Here is a 21,559-nt window from a genome sequence, read left to right on the forward strand (position 1 = left end):
CAAACCAAACCATAACAAAAACAACAAAAACAACAAAAACAACACCAACAACAACAACAACAAAACGAGATATATTTTTGTAATTTACAACACTGTTTTTGCGTGTCACAAATATAAAATGCAACAGAGAGAAAGAAGGAAAACAAGAGAAACGTTAATGCAAAGCAAATACATAAATAAAACTTTAACTAAATGCTAGAACGCAATACTAACAATAATAATAAATGCAATGTATATGTATACATATAGAGGAAAATATATTTACAGTTTAAAAAACTCGATGCCAGCAAAATGCGCTTAGCCAAACACTCAAATACCACAAAACAAAAAACTCACAATCCAAACAAAAAAAAAAAAATACAAAGAAAAACTCGGAAATACATTTGTAGTTCCCCTTAGTAATTATAAAGTGCATTTAATCCAAAGATGTTGCCAATCAAGAGTAGATCAAATTGAAAACCACTTAAGCCAATCAAATCGCAAAATGCAATATTGTCTAAAAAGATCTAATAGTATTTTAACCAAACAATAACCTCAATGAACAAATGACACGAAAAAAAAACAACAAAAACAACATTAAACAAACAAACAGCCAGATGACAACAAATATCATAGATTTGCGAACTTAATTTTTAATTATTAATTAGTTAGTAAGCAATACAACAAATGCAAAACTAAACTCGGCAAAATAATGGTAAAATACAGAAAAATGTTGACAAGAAATGCAATGCAATAAATCGATATCGATAAATAAATAAAGTCTTTAAGCATGTTGTGTGTTCAATGCAAATAAAAACAAATGACGTGTCTTTTTATTTATCTGTGATATATATTGTATATATATATATATATATACCGTTGGTATGTTTTTAAAATTCTGTTGGGCACTTTTACGCTTTGAATTCAAATTCAACGGAATGTTAAAGCAACTCTAAAAATTCAACTGTAGATGGCGCGGACCGTTTTACATAGCAAGTGCTGTGTTAGCTGACAAGAGCTGTTTGGCATACACATTTAACAGAATCTACTCCCAGTAGTTCGAACTTAACAGAATGCAAATGCCATCTAACGGTTTTTTATTGGCCAAGATTCCAATAAGTGAGCTGAGAGTTTTAATGAAATCATTTATAGATTGCCGTAGCGTGAACAAATTTATTCAATTAGTTGGCACGCTGACGAAACGTTTAGACTATATCGATAATCAAAGTCAAAGTACGCAATAAAATTCACAAAAAATAATGGGAGAAATCGATAAGTGATTTGATGCAATTCTGTTACAAATCACAGGATCGATTTTATGTTATGTTTTTATCGCTGAGGTGCTTCTTTGTGGCAGAAACTCTCTATAAGTAATATATTTTATTTATGTGGACATTAGAATGTAATTTGTATGTTTTGCTACATGCCACAATTGTGTGCTCGAAACTTGCAGAAAATTTACAATATTCCGATTTGCTGTCTCTCAAATGCTCAGCGTCGGCATTTGCTGCACGCTTTTTTAAGTGGCGCCATTTTGATTGGCTCGTTTGCTTTGAGCGTTCGTTTTGTTTAGAATGTGGTGTGTAAACAAAATCAAAAAATCACAAAATGATCCCTTGAAGCATGCGCTGTACCATTTTGCCGGCATGGGAGACCGAGCAGCAAGTGAAATTTTCGGTGAGTGGCGTTGGCATTTCCGAAGATTCTTCGTGGCGAGAATTTTCCCCATTTTCTCCGTAATTCGTAATTTCCCTCAAGATCAAAAGAAGCAGCATCAGCAGCAGCAGCAACAGCAGCTGGCCGCAACAATTTGGCTTGTGTCATTTGAGTGCGGCTGATTCAGTTAGTGTTTCGTGCTCGTCGAGTGTTGTTCTCGGTTTTTCCTCAACAATATCGAAAGTTTTTCACAGCACAGTCTCTTCTGCCTGCTGCCATAATACATATATACACCCTATATATACAAATATATAGAAAATATATATATATATCTTAAAGTATATACATCAAAAGCGATTCTTGTGTATAGTGTTTCTTAAAATTTAAATTAATTGACGTGATTAGTTGTTCTTAATTACTCAATTTACCTCGTATGAAATCGAAAAACAGATTACATAATCGCAGCATTGTTTTTGAGAGCAACCAATGAAAAGCGTGGAAAAACACGTTTTCCACTTGAAAAAAAAAGAACCAAAATAAATGTAATCATGTGCTAGTAAATGCGAGTGCACTTAAAGCAATTATATTAAAAAACAATAAAATTGATGGCAATTCAGAGAGGGGGCCGCAACAGTTTATGATCGAGCCAAGGACGTGTGGGGGGCCAGTCAAGATGAAAAATCGAAGCATGTTGCACTCGGCTACGGTAGCATCTCAGCATGATTTTCCCGAGCAAAAGTTTAACGAACTGAGTTCATTTCTATTTTCGTATTATTCAAAAGCACCACGCCGCCACACACACCAAAAAAAAAGTGAAAAGTCTGCATGGCTTTTCCGCTGCGGGACACAGCACATGTCGACTGATCTATGGCACGCCTACACTGTGCAAATTTTCATTTTCAACGAAATATTTAGTGCATATTGAGAACAGATGACGATCGTCAATATTGCTACAGTAGCCATTGCCTAAATGGACACGTTTTTAGTTTAAAAAATTCAAATTAATTGATTTAATAACTACAATGTACTTCAAAATAAATTTCATATATTTTTTAGTTTATGTAGCTGGACTTAATTTCATAATATGAAATGTTTACTGTATTCAGAATTAAAAAACTTGTAGTTTTATATTATGAAATTGCTTGAATTATCGCCAAAATTCACTTTCAAAAAATGCTTAAATATATCTAGTATATTCACTTGAAGTGCAATTAAGTCGGAAATTTTTCGTGAAAGTCTTTTTAACACACACATAAATGTTTTCGAATATATACTCTCGCTATGTTTATGAATGATATCAGTCGACTGGCCAAGCATGTGTAGTATTTATGTCCTTGTGAGTGGCAAACGGCACTCAAACGCATTTATCATGCGAAGAGACCTTCAAAACTGTTGTTGACTGGCAGCTAATCCGTGTGCTTTGAATGCTCGATATTAATATTTAAGTATTGTAAATTATGTGCCACTAAAGTATATACATACTACAAATATAATATTTTTCCAAAAAATTATCTCAGTGACAACTAACAAAAAGATATTCGGAAATTGGCAACTTGAAAGCATCACTCCGCCAACCAAAACTTGCTTGCGATGGCGTCAGCGCCAATTTTAAAAGTAGACAAACGACACAACAAAAAAAAAAGAAGAAAATCAGAAAGAAAATCGAGCAAGAATCAAGTGCGAAAAGTCGAATAAACATTTAGCCCACTTCCGTTAGAAAATAGCACACACTGAGAATTGATGCGTAAAGGCACTTCGAACAACCAATTTCACCCGAGGCTCGGACTCATGCCTTTTGAATAGGTCATGATTTATTCATGTATTTTTATTTTGACATATTTGGGTTTCGTTGATGATGTTCAGGTGATCGTCTGGCTAATAATGTACAAATTGTGACGGATAGTTTTTCGCCTATACGTTAGATAATAAATATGACCGACTAGACCAGACCAGACAAAGTTTCCTTGGTGCTGTGCGGAAAAGCGTACAATTCGAAGAATTCGCGAAAGATTCCACATATTGTGGAAGCTATGTAAATATTTATTGAAAACAATTCTCTGCTCTGTTGAACTTATTGTGTGCCAGTTGGAAAGTTCAACTTTGAAGAGTTTGATTTGTAATTCATATGTTTTCTGTACTCGCAGTGTAATATGTTCAATTGAAGTGCCCACAAAAAAATATAAAATAAATCACTGTAAAAATAAAAACCCCCAAAAATAAAAACCATCGAATATCAGAAATAATAAAATAAAAAAAAACATCTTCTGAAAGGCTGTGCAAGCTGTGAAAAATGTCCGGGCAGCAACCGTTGCCGCCGTTTGGCAATGGGCCACGTGGCTGGAATCCGCGAGCACCCAATCCCGCCTCGCCATCGCCCTCATCCTTTCTGTATCGTCCGCCATCGCCGTGGACAACGGCGCCCAGCCCACCGCCCATAATATCCGGGCCGCGTGCGTTTGGCCATGCCATGTCACCGGCACCACAACTACGTGGTCAGCGTGCCAGTAGCATTAACAACAATATGCCCCATCCGCGTCCACAATGGCCCGGTGGCAATCAATCGCCAGCACCATACCAGCCACCGAGCATATTTGAGCCACAAGGCTATCCCTATGGCAGCAGCGGCGGCATGGGTGGAGCATCACCGGCACGTCCCTATCGGCCGGCACCACTGCCGCAGTTGCATCATCAGAACTCATACGGTGCACCGCCGACGAGCTCGTTCCAATTGTCGCCAACACCATCGCCAATTGTGTGCCAAACGCCCAGCTCCGATTTTACATACAGCAGTCGACAGACGCCGCTGTCGCACCATAACCAATATCAGCAGTCGGCTCCGCCGCCACAATATCTGCGCCAGCCAGGCGCACCACCACTGCCACCACAACCGAGACAACACGGACATGATCAAATCGATTTTGTTGGTGTGCCGCTGGAGCCGCCGCAGCCCAAATCCTATGTGGTCTATGACGATGAAGAGGAATTTGGACCATCAACTGCGGAAATAATTGCGAATCAATCGCAGGACTACATCGATGAGAAACTCGCCGAATATCAAATGACGATATTGCAGCTACAAGGTTAGTCAACTTTTCTAAATATTGACTTAACTTTTTCCAATACCAGAATAATATACTACTTCCTCCCGTCGAGTAATACACACGTTCTAGAAATTAAAATTTCTCCAAATAAATGATTTTAACCCAAAGAATGTATTTCAAAAATCATAGTCTTTCGGTGAGATGGACATTACTATTTCAACCATTGGATTCGAAAATGAAATACTATCGAGAATATCGAGTAATATGTGTACCTCTTTAAGGGATGTGATTGCATCGGGTGCTCCATTCAAATGGACAATCTTCCCATCGATGGCGATGGTGAAGCACGTGTCCTTGAAGATAAGAACCCGATCGTAGGGTGTACACAGGATGTGTGGCGGCATCAATAATGCATCGCGTCGAAAGATCACGCAATCCGGCTGATATTTGTGGCGATCCTTCTCGTCAATTTTGTATTGTTTCAAATCTCCCGTGAATGTGGTCATTGTGTGATGTTGCTGCACCTTCTTCAGTTTGAATTTTCTATGCCACTTGGCGGATGGCAGTGTCATTGTCGTCGCGGCATTTGCCAGTGTGATCAATGGGACTTCAAGATATTGGCCCTGTGCACGTGGCTCAGTTGGCCATGTTCTCAGCTTAATCACATACCATTTTTCGCTTAAATTGTTTGACTGCTCTGCTGATTTGCTTTTGGCTTTGGAGCGTGGTAGCAATGGAATTTTGGGCTTTTTGAAAATCTTGTCGTCTTCCTTACTTGTTTTATTATTTTTGGTTACTTTTTCTTCGGTCAGCGGGCAAATCTCTTTGTTTTTGACTGCCTCCTTTACATTCTTAACCAATTTTGCAGCTTTCCGGCCTCTTTTTTGCTGTCGTTTCATTACCAACTTCTTCTTGCCTTGGCCAAACTCATGCTTTTCTTTATTCTTCTTATTTGAAAGATTCTTGATTTTATTTGTATTTGATTTCTTTGACTGCACGTGGATGCCATGAATGTTTGAGTTTCTGCAACTTCTCGTTAGTGGCTTCCTCTGTGGCATTTCCAAAGGATTCTGCGCAGCTGCAGCAGCGGTTGTTGCACGAGTTACTCGTCGTTCCATCGAGGTTTCCTCTTGGATGCGTTTGCGCTTTTCCTTGCGGCTCTCCATTTTCAGTTGCTCTAGGAAACTTTAACTGCCTTAAAAGTATCGATACCTTAGTTTAGAACTGTGCGGCCAGACTTTGAAATTATTTTTAAGAAATGGCAGTTGAATACGCAACAAAAATAAATATTTTATAGAAGCTATTTGCTTAATTATAGTAATTCATAATTGATATTAAATAAATAAATAATAAGAAGAAGACCTTACTGGCAACATTGGCTAACGAGGCAAATGTTTTGGTTTTGTTGTTGTGTTTTTTATATCGATATTTCGGTATCGATTACATTAAAAAATAATAATTTGACTTTGTGTAAAGGAGTAATTGAAGAGTATGTGTTAATTGGAGCAGCATACAGGTAAAGTGGCGTATGTAAGACTTTTCTTGATTTTTCTTTTTAAGCATCATTAGCGATGTTGTTGAGCCAAAAGTTGCACACATGTGCGCGTCGATACACAAAATGTTTTTATAGAGAAATCATCAATCAGCTTGAGGAATTTTAGGTACATACATATAGATTTTTACATTGTCATGTTTACATTCGTGGATTCATTCTTCGAGATGCAGCACAGCGTTGGGTGAGTCAGCTTCGGCCCCTCGAATGTGTCAACTGAACTTGACCCAGTCGCCCACGTCGATCAACGTCTCTGCTTTCTAGCGCTCAGTTCTGAAAGCGGACCATGCTCACATTTTTGGCGACTTATTTCGCCCCTTAGATTATGAATTGTGATAGGCTGCCGTTGTACCCTGTACTCATAATGTAAATTAAATAATGAATAACATATGATGAAATCATCGTAGAAAAAAGAGAAACAGGAAATACTATACTATAAAAATTCGCAAAATTCTTTGGGAATGTTGATAATACAGAAAGTTATGCCTTATGGGCAAATGTATATAGTTCGAGTTGCACATTTTCTACACTAGATTTGCTCGTGTTTTATTTTTGTCACAATTTGCAATCGCCAAAATCGCAAAGTATTTAAATATATATATATATATATATATATATATATATACATACATATATATGTGGGTATGTACTTAATTTTCTTTTTCATTTATTTATAACCTATTTGCGTAAACAAATGTTTTTCACTTTTCACTACAAATGAAAATCAAAGAAAATGACAATTGCATAAAACTTTCATTCGATTTTTATTATTAAGCAATTAACATTAAAGCATCAAATTTATTTTTATATTTAAATACATATAATATAGATGAGTGTATATAAATGCATAGGTTGAGCACTTAGCTCCTGGCCAAGGATAATGTGCTGGCGGTGCTTGTGCAATCGGTGCCAACGCTCTTCTCGACCTCGTCTAAGGAGTTAACGGATCTCGACAAGTCGCCATCAGCACTGAGTTCCTGGTTGAGGGCGTGCATATTATAGCACAACACCAGTCGGGTGTGCAGTCCCTCGAAAATGCTGACCACACTGGGCTTAAGGTTGAAGAATATAATTTTTTGCTGCCGACGGCGAAAATCATCAACCATCGAGGAGATAACTTTGGCGGCGGTAAAGTCAGCTGCATAAATATAGGTGCAGTCAATAACAACTGGTAGTGTGGTCTTGCTGCCCGACTTGAGCACCAGGTTGCGCACAAATTCCACGGATGGAAAGATCAGGCAACGATCGGGTGTAATCTTCACAAACTGAATGCCCTGCTCAGTCTCCAGCTGTTCCAGCGTAACCTTCGGCCTTGCCGAGTGGTACAGGATAAATAACTGATTAGCTGCAATCGCCACCATAATGCCAATCTCTAGAGGCAGCACCAGACACGTAATAAAAGCCAGTATGCCAGGCACCAGATCCGAACCTAAAAAGACAAGCCGAGAAGGAAGAAGGATTTGGTGTAGCTCTTTTTTAGATTGAGTTCGATTAAGATGTCTTTGAAGCAAGTATTTTCATCAGTCAAAATGTAAAAGTATTGCGATAATGTCAAGCGATGACAAAAGTGTTCATTTCTACTCACGTTTGCTGCGCCACATGGGTACAATAATCTGATACTGCACTTGAAATATGACCGCTGATATGAGAATCGCAGCGAGCACCGCTCTGGGTATGAAACTGAAGTATTCGGTGACGAAGCTGAGAGCCAAGACGACGACGAGACCAATGTAGAAATTGGACATGCTGGTGCGGCAACCACTCGCATTATTGATGGCCGAGCGAGCGAGTCCACTATTGCAGCGATAGCCACTGAAAAGCGAGTTGGCAATGTTGGCAACGCCCGTCGCAAACAGCTCTTGGGTCATGTCAATTTGTTTGCCCTTGGCAAAGGCCTTGCAAACGGATGCGCTCTCCAGCAGTGCAATAATTGGTACTATAATTAAACCATAGCCCAGGCTCTGCACCATCTCCAAGAAAGTCTCGCCGGGCACGGCCGGAATTCCTGCGGTTGCGTTGCCAGGCTGCGGCTCCACGGAGAAGGGTGGTAATGCTAGCGATGGCATGCCAGGCGGTATATAGCCAGTGAGTCGGAATGGATTTGTGCCATTTGCTTCCAGTTGCATGGCCATTATCGTTGCTCCAATCACAACAGTTGCATTCCTCGATATGCCCACAAATCGAATGAGACCATTAATGGCACGCTGAAAGCCATTGCATTCCTTCTGATCCTTGGGACCAATGCGCTGTCTGCCCAGCCAACGCATAATTAGCAGCAGGATCACACAGGCAATGCCCAAATAGCTATCCGATATGCGTATATTGTCTATATCCTTAATCATACTTATCCAGCGTTGCAAAAAGGACGCGCCATCACTGTTCACGCCCAAAATGTATTTCATCTGTGAGGTGCACACGATTAGGGCCACGGCACTGGTGAATCCTGCACTCACCGGTCCCGACACAAACTCGACCAGGGAGCCCAGTTTGAAGGCGGCCATCAGTATCTCAATGAAGCCAGTGAGAAATGTGAGCAGCACCGATCGTTGCCAGGAGCCCCGGGCAAACTGGTAGGTCATCAGTGAGGCAACCGCTGTGCTGCCAATCGTGCAATCCTTGCAGGTGCCCAGCAACACATACATAAAACAACCCATAAAGGAGCCATACAAACCGTACTATAAAGAGACAGTTTGACAGGGTTAAGTGGAGGGTGCATTGAAAAAAAACGTAGGATTAAGATTGTATTCAAGAATAAATAAGCGTATTTTATGGAGTTACTTTTGCAAATCAACGTATGTATTTATCTGGATATTCTTATCAGAAGGGACCCAGTTATAAAAGTCATGCGAAGAAAATAGTTTGAAAGGGTTAGACGAAGCCAGAAAAAAGTAGCTCATTTTAATCAAAATAACAGCTGGATACGTAAGCAAGTTTTATGGAATCTAAGTACGTAACATATCCGGATTTTCTTATCTAAGTATTTGTAAGAATTGCACAATAAAAATAGAGCGCAAGATTAATTGGCTATTTAAAGTATTAAGGCCGTAAAGATAACGATTTCATGAATATATTTGTCCTAACACTTAATTTTCTTACCTGCGGTGGCAAACCCACAACACCCGAGTAGGCCAGACCCTGGGGAATGACCGTTAGGCCCACGGTGAGGCCTGCAATAAGATCGCCAAAGGCATCGCTGCGACTATATTTGGGCAACCAGCTGAGTATGGGTAAACGTTTCTTCAATGTTTTCATGCGACAAATATTGCTGCCATAGCGACTGCAACAGGATTCGCTTGAATCCTGGACCTGCTTGGCTGCTTCCAGCTGCTCGAGACTCTTGTATTTGGAGGTGCGATGATCGGTGATCAAAATGAACTCGGTGGAGCTGCTGTTAAATTTCGCTTCTAGATTTTGATTGAGTTCCGTTCTCTTGCGAAATATCACTTCGTCTTCGAGCGTGGACATTGTATTTTTTTTTTGTTTTTCTGTGTTACGATTAGTTAGGTAACTGTGATCTTTACTGATCTAGATGTGGATCTGACTGAATATAATTTAGATGGCACTGATATAATCAGGGCAAATGCTGCGCTGCTGCTGCTGTCGCTACTGATGCTGCTGATGCTGCTGATACTGCGACTCGCTGCTCTTATCGTGTCGGCCCCAACTTCATCTGTTTGTACAGCCAATGGCGTAGATGTGGGAGCGGGATATAGGTTGTATGTTTCAGTTATCTGTACAAGTGTATAACATTCACACTTGACGATGACCAGCCCCCGTTTAGTTGTTTGCCCAAGTGTCAACTGTTGCTCCAAATTTTCCATTTATCAATCGAGCACTGATTAATGTATTATTATTGGATGAGCAAATATTGATGCATATCGAGTATCTTGCTAAGTGCGTTATGTGATTTCGTTAGCTAAGATACAGCATATTAATGCATTCTAAAAACTGCTACGAATGCATTTCACAATTCCCTGAAATATCTTATTTATGTTTTTAGCAGACAGAAACAGAAATTTTATTTGCTAAGTCATAAAAGTTTTATGTATCATATCTTTTACATATAATGAATTATATTAATAGAATTTTCGAGTTTTGTATATTTAAATAATTTACATTACAAAACATTATTTACACAGAACTTTAAAGTAACTAAGTAAATAATAAATTTGATGTCTAAATACATATTTATAGAATTTTCGAGCGTTGTACACTTATATTATTTAACTTTACTTCAGAGTAAGGCTGAAAGTTAGTAAATTCGACTTTCTAAGATGATCAATTGCTGTCTCCTTATTTTTAATTAGTCTTTGCAACTTTGACCCCTAAGGGTGATTACAAATTGAAAAATCAATTACATAACTGATCTTTTTGTTTTCGATCTATATAAAAAAGATTGTGTTATTGTTAACGCATTTACCTCAAATGCTAGCCAGAAATTTGATCTGAAAAACAAAGTCGAACGCAGTGGTGATCACACTTTTTGCCTACAAGGTTTACGGGTATTAAAACCTTTTGTTGATTATACAACTTGTCTATACATACACACACATATAAATAACTAAGTACAACAGCAATGAGATCATTTTTTTATATTGAAAGTCAGCTTGTCTATGGCACGTCTATTGATGTACATATGTGTGTGCACATACATGGTCATTTTGAAAAGCTGTTTAGAGACAAAGGCGCAGTGAAAATGACTTTTCATGATGATAATACACTGGCGCTGATGTCACTGGGGAAATGCCTTCATTTTGTTATTTATAAACTGCATTTACCTCGCTCGCTTGTTGCCTTTGTTGCAATTGTCTTGTTAGGCATCTGTGCTGGCCAAAAAGGCAAGTGAGAAAATTGTTTTGTGCCATGCTCCTTCGTTTAGTTTTTGGGCTCGTCGTTGTATACATATATGTATGTACATATAGATTTCATGTTTGGTATAAAATGTCGACTAGGGACGTGGCTATGACCATGCTATTTTTAGAACCTTTCGTTCGCCCTGCTTTTTCTTGCTGCTTACAATTTTAGCCGTTTTTCACATTGCTCGAACTTGTCTTGTCACAGGGCGAAAGTGATTAAAAATAGAGTTTTAAGTTTGTGTCGGTATTCGTTCTGTTTGTTTCTTTGGTTATTCTCATTGCAAGCGTTTTATGTTGTACATTATGTATTTATTTTTGAACTATTTTTGGGCTAATTGTTGTAAGTGCATTTATGTGTACATACTATTTTATGTGGCAGACTTTGTTAAATTGAATGTTGCAAGCTTAATGTATGGGTTCAGATTGTGTATTGTTAAGTAACAAGATTCTATCCGAACCAAATCCACGTGGAAACGGTATATTTGTTATATTGAATCGATGAGTTTATAATGATAATGAATAGGTTTATTCTGGATGTGGAATGTGTCTATAATCGAAATGAATAACGCACGAGCAAACGCCCACAGAGCAAATGGCAGGCATATGAAATACATTTCTATAAATAGGTATTTCGAAACTAATTTTAATATTTTCTGCACGTATAAACCGGTCACGAATGATGTTTTTTAGACATATGTGAATGCCGAAATTCAAACAAATCAAATTGTGGACAGTGCTCGGTGCGATTTTTAATTACCTTCTTATGAGTCTGCTAACTGTGGCTCTGTGTGTTCTGCATATACAAAAATATTTAAATAGCTAATAGTTTTTGTAGTTTACATTGCTTAATTTCTGTACAAATATTTTGGCCACTCTTTAAAAGACTCTATAACATTTGCTGATGGTTTCTTTTTAATTGACTTTGCCTCTTATTGATTGATGTATGCATATGTACATAGGTATATAGGTATATATATAGTTTGCTTAGATACTATTTGAGTGTCTGAATACGAAACGTTTTTAGCTTTTGAATCAATATTTAAAGGAATTAAACAAAAATAAAACATTTGCGTTTGCTATTCCATTAAAGTGAGCAATTTTATGGCTAGGTGCGAAATAAATAAAGTAGCAACGAATTTATTTTTAGCCAAGCAAAATATTGGAATAGTGCTGAAAAATTAAAATTGAAAGAGGAAACAATTGCTTATGCGAAAAACTTTTTTTGCTCAAGACCAAACATAATATTGCTGATTGATATACATATTTATATATAGCCAAAAGTCTTGAGCGAAATCGGAAGGCAAGATTCAATAAGTTAATGTGTTTATGAAACCTGATGTTTGAAAAGCCAAATTCATTTCCACGGATGACTTTGATATATGTCTATATACCAAATACTATTATTAAGATATAGAAAAAAATAAATCAATGAATCGATCAGCAAAAAACTGTGTTAAACATTTTGCTTGTTTACTTTTTGAAAACAAAGGAGACTTTCAATCCAATCTATTTTAAAGCAGAATCTTGAGTGAATCACTTTCTTTTCATTTCAATAATTATAAATTTGTTTATTTTTCAAAATTGTTTTTTAATTTAGTTTTTTTTTTGACAAAAATTTTGCATTATCTACCCATTATTATTTTCCCAGAACATTTTCTTATCAAGAACCCTAGACTATAATACTTTTTGTTAGATAATCGTTTAGGGTTAAGAGCGGCTGCAAACGCCCCTGATTGTTAGTTTGTTGTCTCTGTTATCATTAAAATTACAGTGGCTATTTATAGCCATCACCTCAAATTGCTCTGTAAAGTGTTGCCACTCAACATTTTACAGCCGACCAGTGGCTCCCAGTAGTGTAGCAGTTTGTAAACGAAAGTGTCTAATAAAATTTACTTGTGCAACACTTTGTGATATTTGGGTTATTGTTCTTGCTGTTGATGCTCGCCCATATGTTGTAGTCCCTATTGTTTATTTTCCAATTTATCGTTGTTTTCTGTGTTTTTTAATGGGCTTAAGTGCTTGTTTTTATAGGTTTATACATGAAGTCTGCTGCTTTTGAAAGAGATTTGGTGTCAAGACATGTTATTAACGTCGCTTGTTAACAGCTGTTATGCGTTTGCGACTGCAACTAACAGAAACTGTGATTGTTTTCAAGATCTACAGAGAAAAAATAAATAAACAAAACATTAGGCGACGACCTTTGATGCAAATGAATGTACATATTTAGATTAGAATTATAATAAGTTAATGTCTATGCATAACTAATTTGCCGTGTGGCAAGCTTCATGTTGTAAGGTCAACTTCTAGTTTGACAACAACAAAATCTAATGCATTCACTAAAGCGTGACGTCATTAGTCGCACTCAACGCATATCAATGAAAAAACAGCAAAAATAAAAGCTTCCGAAACTTGTTTGTTTTGAATGATAAACACTAGCGATGATTATGTAAGCTTGAAACAAACATTTGTTTTGGTTTTGTGGTCTGTGACTGCGTTTGCGCTCGCTCGATCACTTTCATGAATGACTTTCATTAATTATTGTAAGTTGAGCTCAATCATGCGCTGACCCACATTTTCCATACAGCCAGGCGCCTCTTAAAAACGGTTTGCTAAAAACTTTTGTAATCGCTTTATGAGCGTGCGCTTTGGGGATAATAATACACACATTACAAACGTGTATGAATGTAAGTCTGTATTTACGTACGGATGAGTGTAATAAGCAACCATTCAAATGCATGTAATTGCTATTTTCTCACGCCTATGATGTCACATGCTAGGGCAAAAAGGAGCAACAATAACAGAGCAAAGCGCAATAAGAAGTAAGAAGTAAAAAGTACTTAAATGTCACCCATACATGCAGCAGAATAGCTAACCCAGAGCACAGAAACCGCGAGAGAGAGAGAGACAGAGAGAGAATAAGAGTGGAAGAGGGAGGGAGAGTAGAGTGTGTTTACGAGCATGAATGATTTATTGTGTGGAGAGAGCGAGGTGAGAGCGCAAGTTACTTTGCCTTCATCACTTGAAAATTTACCACCCAATTAAAAAGAGAGCTTTTTTGCGTATCGGCATTATGCATAGTCGTAGGGCAGTTTTAGTGAAACAGTTTCAAACGCAAAGACAAGCATTTTATCTGGCCAATTTATATGTTAAGATTTAAGATTTTAAAACTTTGTGTAACAATAAATTGATGTCGTCAGTAATAATATCTATTAAAAAGCAGGTTTTGTCAACTTTGCCCTTTATATCCCACTGTAAAAAACGCCAGCTGCGCCACTGATGTGATAACACAAGCTGTTGGTTCAAAGGTAGTACGTGCTGCCAGAGCAGTAATCATAAAGTGGGTAAACATCCATCGAAATGCGTAAATAACATAACTGCACGCTCTCAAATTCGTGCTCTTTTTCGACAAAACTGCCCAAATAGCGTTGCTCTCCGACTCTCGCGTTTCTCTCACGCTCTCGCATACTCATATGGGAACTTGAGCTTTACTACGATTACTATAGTAGCTCAACACTCTGGGCTGCTGCTGCGGCTGTTTCTGTTGTTAGTCTCTGGACAAGGCGTAGCACATTGACGAATCAGTATCGAACCGGCTTTCTACAACAACGGATTGGAAACGGAACAAATGAAACTTGAAGCTCGGCTACATAATGTGTGTTGTCTGCTCGCCGAAGGCGTGCCATTAATTTAGTCAGAGTTCTTTTTGTGTTGAGAAGTGGAGCTTAGAGTTTGCCAAAAACTAATTAGAATTTGTTCAAGGCAAAAACGTGTTAAATACAAGTTATTTCTACCCAACAACGACGCGTGTGAAATGAAAGACGTTGTCGCCGTCGTTTTATTGTGATGTTTTATATTGTGTCATAAAAAACCCCAAAAAAAATCTACAAAATTCAAAAAAAGCTTTCCGTATGCCGGCGATTAAAAATCGTTAGTGTGTGTGTTTGCTATTAAGAAAATTAAAGTTGAATTACGAACGAGGGGCCAAAAGTGACTAAAGTGAAGGCCACTCGGGGGTTGTTAACAGTCAGGAAAAACTCTGTCTGATGGAAAACTCATTGTTGTTTTTGCTGTTGCTGTAGTTGTCGTTGCGTGAGAAAAATCAATTTTGCATTTTGGGCTGCCAAAAGAGGAGAGAGAGAGAGCAAGAGAGACAGAGAGAGGGAACGGCCACTATAGGACAAACAAGGACAAAAGGCTGTGTCGTAATAAAAGCACAAAAGACAAATGACATTTTGGCCCAATAATAAGATAAATAGAAAACCGATGCTATCATGGCTGATAGCACAGATCCAGGCAGGCACAAGGATCCAACACTAGATGCCGGCACAGCAGGCCAAGGCATCCACGATGACGTGGGTAAGGACGTGCCCCCAATACCAGCTGTTCGGCGTCGACATGCGCATGAGCATCAAACCGTTGAGAATCTCGAGGAGGGGTTGGAAACCGAACAGCTGAAGACATCGACAGTGACGCGCACGTTTATGAAGACCATAACCACATCACTGACCACCTCCACAAGCAGTAGCAGCAATCTAGAGCAAGTGGAGCAAGTGGAGCACTCGGAGGCGCAATCGCCACCGCATCGTTTGCGTGAAAAGGTTGCCCAATACGAGAAGGTGTGGTCCGACGGAGCCGGCAAACGACCACCCGAACAATGTACGGATGAGCTGCGTCAGCAGCAGTCGGATGATTACGATGCCGAGAATCCATTTGATATTGATGTGCATGAAATTGAGCGACGTCTGCGCGAGGAGCGACAACGTGGTTTGGCCGAAGCGGAGGCAGCTAAGCTGGCCTTCCAACAGGTCCATCTGCGTCACACGCCGCAGACGTCAACGCGTCGCGTCGAGATCACCAGCGAGCATATACCCAGTCCATTCAATGTAACCCTAAAAACCACCAGTCGCATGAGTCCTGGAGCTGAATTGGGCAACGTTGAGGATCAATTGTCGCCGTTCAATGTAACGTTGCGCACCACGCGACGCACTGTGAAAAAGGACCTCAGTCGTCAGATGGAACTGGAGCGATTTCTCGATGGGGAGCGTATGGTCCGCGAGGTGCAAGCGGCTGATGGTGTTCGCACCATAATCACTTCGTCGATGACTAGCGATGGTGGCTATGCCGAGGAGAAGATCTATCGGCATGGCGAGGGCTATGTCTCGCCGCGAGATTCACCCTCCTGGTCGCGCTCGAGCATGTCCAGTGAACGTTCGAGTGTGACGTCACCGCATAGCGTTGATATGACCGCCGGCGGTAGACGCATCCTAATCAAGCTAGAGGATGAGATCGAGTCGTGTGAGCACGAGCAGGAACGCGACGATACTGATGGTTCGGTGCGCGCACGCATACGGCAATTTGGTGGGCAGGACGAGGATGCTATGGCAACGGGTAACATTGACATTACCGTTGGTAGCAACCCCCGCCGGCGGCGTTTACACCAGCAAACAACATTCCAAGTGGGTGGCAACGAGACGCCACAACAACAGCAACGCCAGCAACAACAGCAAGAGCGACCAGTGCGTCCAAGCGAACTGTCATGGCAAACGGGTAAATCAACAACGAAGACAATGCTAACAACATCCACATCCACGCCGATTGGCACGAAGGAGCAACCGCAAACAGCAACGCCGGACGAAACCATTGCCAGTCCAGCTGCAACGTGCCAATTGCGCGGTTCTTCGACGGAAGAGTCTCGAAAAATTGTAAGCCACAAAACGATAACCAGCAGCACAACGAAAACAACAACATCAACATCATCGACCAGCAAATCCGAAATATTCTCGGAAAAATCGGAAAAACCATCGACATCACGCAAATCAATCGGTTTGTCGGCTGCAGCTACTGCTGCTGCTGCCTCTCCGTCCGCTGGCAATATCTCGTTTACTGCTTCGCAGATTCATATCGGCGATAACGTTGAAGTCGATAGCGCTGACGTTATCGATAACGATTCCGATACAGAGGGCGTGCCGGCTAGCAGTCTGGTGATTGTTTCGACGCCCACGCGCTCCACAACACCCTCCAACACAACAACAGCAATTACATCGCCGTGTACGCCGCACGCATTGAGCGGCGTTGGTACTTTTAGCAAGAGTCTGCGTCAGGATTATCAGACTCAAGCGACACAAAGTAACCGCGACAACGAAGACGAATACCAGGAGTTCCAATCCACAATGGCGTCGATCAATTTCGCACGCAGCAATTCCCAGTACGATAGCCACATCAAGGAGAAACGAGGTAAACAAAATTAATCTATCTCAAGAGCACATACATAGGTGCTGATTGTTACTTGATTCGTGTTGGTTTTTAATTCACTCGGAATTCAATTGGTGTCATCGATCATCTTGTGTCAAATCAGTTGTCTAGGCCCTCTAGTTTTTGCAGCGTTTAATCTTCTGTCGTATCACTCGTTTCTCTTATCGCTGTTATATAATTAAATGAAAGACAATTTATTTTTGCAATTTATTTTTTGGCAAAACTGATAAGCTACAAGCTACGTTAGAATGCGCAATTTGTACAAAGGTATTCTCCTTATCTACCTTCTAAATAACTTTTTGATCTTTGACCGAAGGCTTAAAATCTAAACTTCAAAATGAAAGTGTAAATATTGCGTTAAATTATTATTATTATTATATATGTAATATTATATATATATTACTATATATATAGAAAACAAACATTTCCACATTTAGACGAGGAACCATACAAAATAAATGTTAAATCTGGCAAAACTTGTTAATTGACAATGACAATAGAATATTAAATGGAATGCCGGTTTAGCTTATAATTTGTTGGCAACAATAATAAAAATATATATATATATATATATATATACGTATATATTTTTTTCCTCTGACATTTTTTGTATTAATGGCTAATAAGCATTTTGCTTAAACGTTTGACATACATTTCTCTGGGAAATTATTTGAAGCATTAGCATATCATTAAGCAAACTTTTTTTTTATTCTTGTGGTTAGCATAATTTTATCTTTGCGTTCAATAATGCAGACTATCTGCGGAAACTTATGGCAGATATATTTTCTGCTGAGTACACGATGAGTTGTAATTGTTATTTTAAGTGCCTTCACAGTGGGAACTACTGCGAGTAGATTGGGATATAACTCAAGTTGCGGTCATTGAATGTCAAGGTTAATTTGTTCCATACTCTGCGGTTTGGGGTCAGTTGGTTGGTTTCTCTGTGTGTTTATTTAATAAATAAATTATGGCAAACACAATCGATTTGTGCCCAAAATGACATCACCAGCTGCTGCTGCGTTTCAACTTCAACTTGGTTAGCAGCCTATTTGGCTGTATTTGGCTGTATTTGTTGTTTTCTTACTTGACGATATATATTATTTATATGTGCGTTTGTTATATAAATATATATTTATTTTCGTTTGATATATACATATATAAATTATATATATATATATATATATATATATATATATATTTACCCTAAAACTGTTGGCAATGACAGCTAACTAGCTGTTACCTCTTTTGCTAGTACTGCAGCGCCCTGATAATTTATTGGCAGCCAAAAGCACTCAGAGCAACCACCCAAAAGAGCGTGACGGGTTGTTGGCAGGGGTCAGGGGGAGTGGGGTGAACTGTTGACTAACGTCTGCCTCTGCTTTGGACTGTTATGTGACATCCTCCTGGTCTTTGTTATTATGTTAAGCACAACAAGCAATTAAGTGTTTAATAGTCTCACAATCTGTCGCTCTCTCTTCCTCTCTCTCACTCTTTCTATCTGTCTGTCTCTGTCAGTCGGTGTTCTGTCTTCCTCTCAATGTGTAGCGCAATTTTTGCGGTTACACTTGTCGTTTGAGATACAAACGTATCTCACATTTGCGATTATGTTCGACTGGCGCTGACATTCATGGTGATCTATTAATAATAGATTTGTGTATGAGCAGAATAGGTGTGCTTCTGATTATGCCACTTTCAATATTCTACTTTAACGGGGTCATTTTGATATTTATGCAATTGATTTTGCTTCGTTGGGTGTTTTTTTATTAATGCCATTAAGTTTATATGTGTCTTATTTATTTTATTGTAATTAATATGATATTGTCTGTGAATGTACATATGGATAAATAACTATTGCGTTGTCTTGTATTGAATAATTGTGTCTTTGAGCTTAAGTCGTATAATATCTTATTTGGTTAGTTCGTTAGTCAATGTGACAATTAGTTGGCATAAATAACGTTTTCGTGCATGTTTTTTATCTTTTCTATTAACAGTTTTTTTTTTTTTTTGGTTGTTAACGTCAACGGTATCCTGCTGCCAAAATGTTTGTGTTGCGTGTTTTGGCCACTTTTTGCTACTGCAATAAATTTGCTTAGAAATGTTTTCGTTTCACTGCTTCACAAACTATGAGTAGCAAATGTGCCGCAAGCTCTGTGAATCAAACTTAGAGCGTACACTGCACGAAATTCGTTGTGAGCTCTTAACAAATTTATAAGCTGTACGTTATGACATGTCAAATGTATGCTAATTGACATGCCTTAGCTATATAGTATGCATAAAACTATTATTGATTGATTTTGGTTGCCTGGTTGCCTTTTCGTTGCTTTTTATTCGATTTTCTTTGCACACATAAATTTTTGTGGGCAAGATGGGCACATGTCCATTTTCCAGGTCAACCCAGAGAGTTGATTTGATGCAGTTTTAATTGTTGTTGGCGAATATATGCTGTTTGAATGTCAGTTACTATGTCGACAATTTAAAGCCACAATTCAGTGCCGAAAACTTTCGTAATTTGAATATGAATGTGATTTGATAGACATTCAATTCCAAGCTCAATGCTATTCTACATGAAAACGAAAATGAAAATATACAAAAACAAATCAACAATTTGAAATAACAACAATAAATGGCATACACTCAAAAGCGTTATCTATCTCTCAAATCATATGTATGTACATATGTCTGTCTGTCAAAAGACCCAGAACGATCAGCAGCCATACAACTGTCCGACTGTCCATCCGTACGTTCGTCACTCCCGCCTGTTTGTCTCTGTGAGATCATCGTTGAATTATTTATAACATTGATGCTGTTGTTGTTTTGGTCGCTTCGTTAGTTGCTGTCTGTATCAATAATTTATTGTGTACTGATATATAGTTTTAGCGGCTTTTAATTGATGCCTAAAATGTGGTTGCGGCAACTTGAGCGAAGTTGACGGCGCCCCGCCGTTTGCTATTGAAATTTGAACTGCAATTTGTAAGCTTAGAAGTGAAACAAGTTTATCGAGATATTCTCTCAAGTGCACACAATAGTTTTTTGCGCACTTCACACGACCATTTCTCCAGCTCTAACCCCAATCAACCCATAAAGCGTACCAAGTTCTATATTAGTTTGGCTCTTTGAGAGACACCCACATGAAAGTGGCACAAAAAAAAAAAAAAATCTGGCAGCTGTTGCGCATGTGGTATGGGAAAAATATGGTAGCTTGTTTTCAGAACCGCAAATCTTGAGTAGTAATATGCAAAACTGTATCTTCCTATCCATACTTTTACAGCTTGCCCGTGGGCAGTCTTTTGAAAAGTTTTTATGGTGTGGTTTTTTCTTTGAGGTTTTTGTTTTTTAATTTTTGGTGATTTTGGCTTACAGAATGGAAGCCAACAAAGTAGAAAAGAGTGCTTAGTCATTTATTTGCGTTTGCTATCGCTATCTGCTGGTTTAGTGAATGATATTAATAGTAAAAATAAATAAACTTAAACACTTTTTATTTGGCATCTATGTGCGTAAGTACATAAATAATTATAAATATTCACATATATATATATAAATGTATATAGATGTTTATACAATAAGGCTATGACGCAATTCATTCGAATATATATCGCTATATCGTATATAGCTTATAGCTGTGAGATACAATATATGAGATGCCACTGGCCGTGTTGCGGATGTTTGAATGGAGCTGCCTGCGAAACGCATTGAAGCATGAAATATTCGAGTCAAGTTGATCGGCAAATTGCAGCGAACGTATCTTTAATCTTAGAAGTACTTAATTTGCTGTTCACTTGTCGCCCACAGGTGCCAACACCCAGAACACACCTCACTGGCTGTAAATAAACACATAAAAAAGAAAACAATTTAAAACAGTTGATATAATAATTATTAAATAAGCTTGCGAGCTGCTTTTCAATTCCATTATTAATGATTAAATGGCAGTGCTAATATGTCACTTTAAAAAATGCATAAATTTGAGAAATACATAAATAATATTAATATAATATATTTTAATGCGATATATGAGAATTCGCAGAAACAGAATAAAGTTTTATGCAGATAAATTCATTAATGATCATTACACATTTTGTTCTTATTTTCCCACAACTTCGCTACAGAATTAACAAACACTCGCAGCAGCGGTTTAAAGCAAATAAACAATTATTTATAGCCACGGAAACGATTTTACATAGTCTCGCACTCACAACATATCCGTTGTGTATAGCAGCATATGGTTA

General features: G+C 38.5%; 2 protein-coding genes across 15 annotated transcripts in view; one reads left to right on the top strand and one right to left on the bottom strand.

Annotated features, from left to right (window-relative positions):
- Nucleotides 1-3,910: 3,910 nt before the first annotated feature.
- LOC6561852 (nesprin-1) overlaps nt 3,911-21,559 on the top strand; it is a 113,494-nt gene continuing 95,845 nt past the window's right edge. For 4 of the 14 annotated variants that reach the window (XM_032735696.2, XM_032735697.2, XM_032735698.2 and 1 more), the window contains exon 1: nt 15,211-17,318. In XM_032735696.2, coding sequence (XP_032591587.2) covers nt 15,356-17,318 — 1,963 coding nt within the window. In that variant the 5' untranslated portion in view covers nt 15,211-15,355. Of the gene's footprint in view, nt 4,716-15,205; nt 17,319-21,559 lie in introns of those variants that run through there. The other 10 variants (XM_032735709.2, XM_032735707.2, XM_032735704.2 and 7 more) reach the window with 7 other exon arrangements.
- On the bottom strand, nt 7,024-9,754 carry LOC6561853 (sodium-independent sulfate anion transporter). The gene is made up of 3 exons (XM_001988788.3): nt 9,325-9,754; nt 7,814-8,903; nt 7,024-7,657 (listed from the first exon to the last, which is right to left on the bottom strand). The coding sequence occupies exons 1-3, from the start codon at nt 9,691-9,693 to the stop codon at nt 7,089-7,091; spliced, it is 2,028 nt and encodes a 675-aa protein (XP_001988824.1). The 5' UTR covers nt 9,694-9,754; the 3' UTR covers nt 7,024-7,088.

The sequence above is a fragment of the Drosophila grimshawi genome, unplaced genomic scaffold, assembly GCF_018153295.1.
Source record: "Drosophila grimshawi isolate 15287-2541.00 unplaced genomic scaffold, ASM1815329v1 contig_1377, whole genome shotgun sequence".
Taxonomy (NCBI): domain Eukaryota; kingdom Metazoa; phylum Arthropoda; class Insecta; order Diptera; family Drosophilidae; genus Drosophila; species Drosophila grimshawi.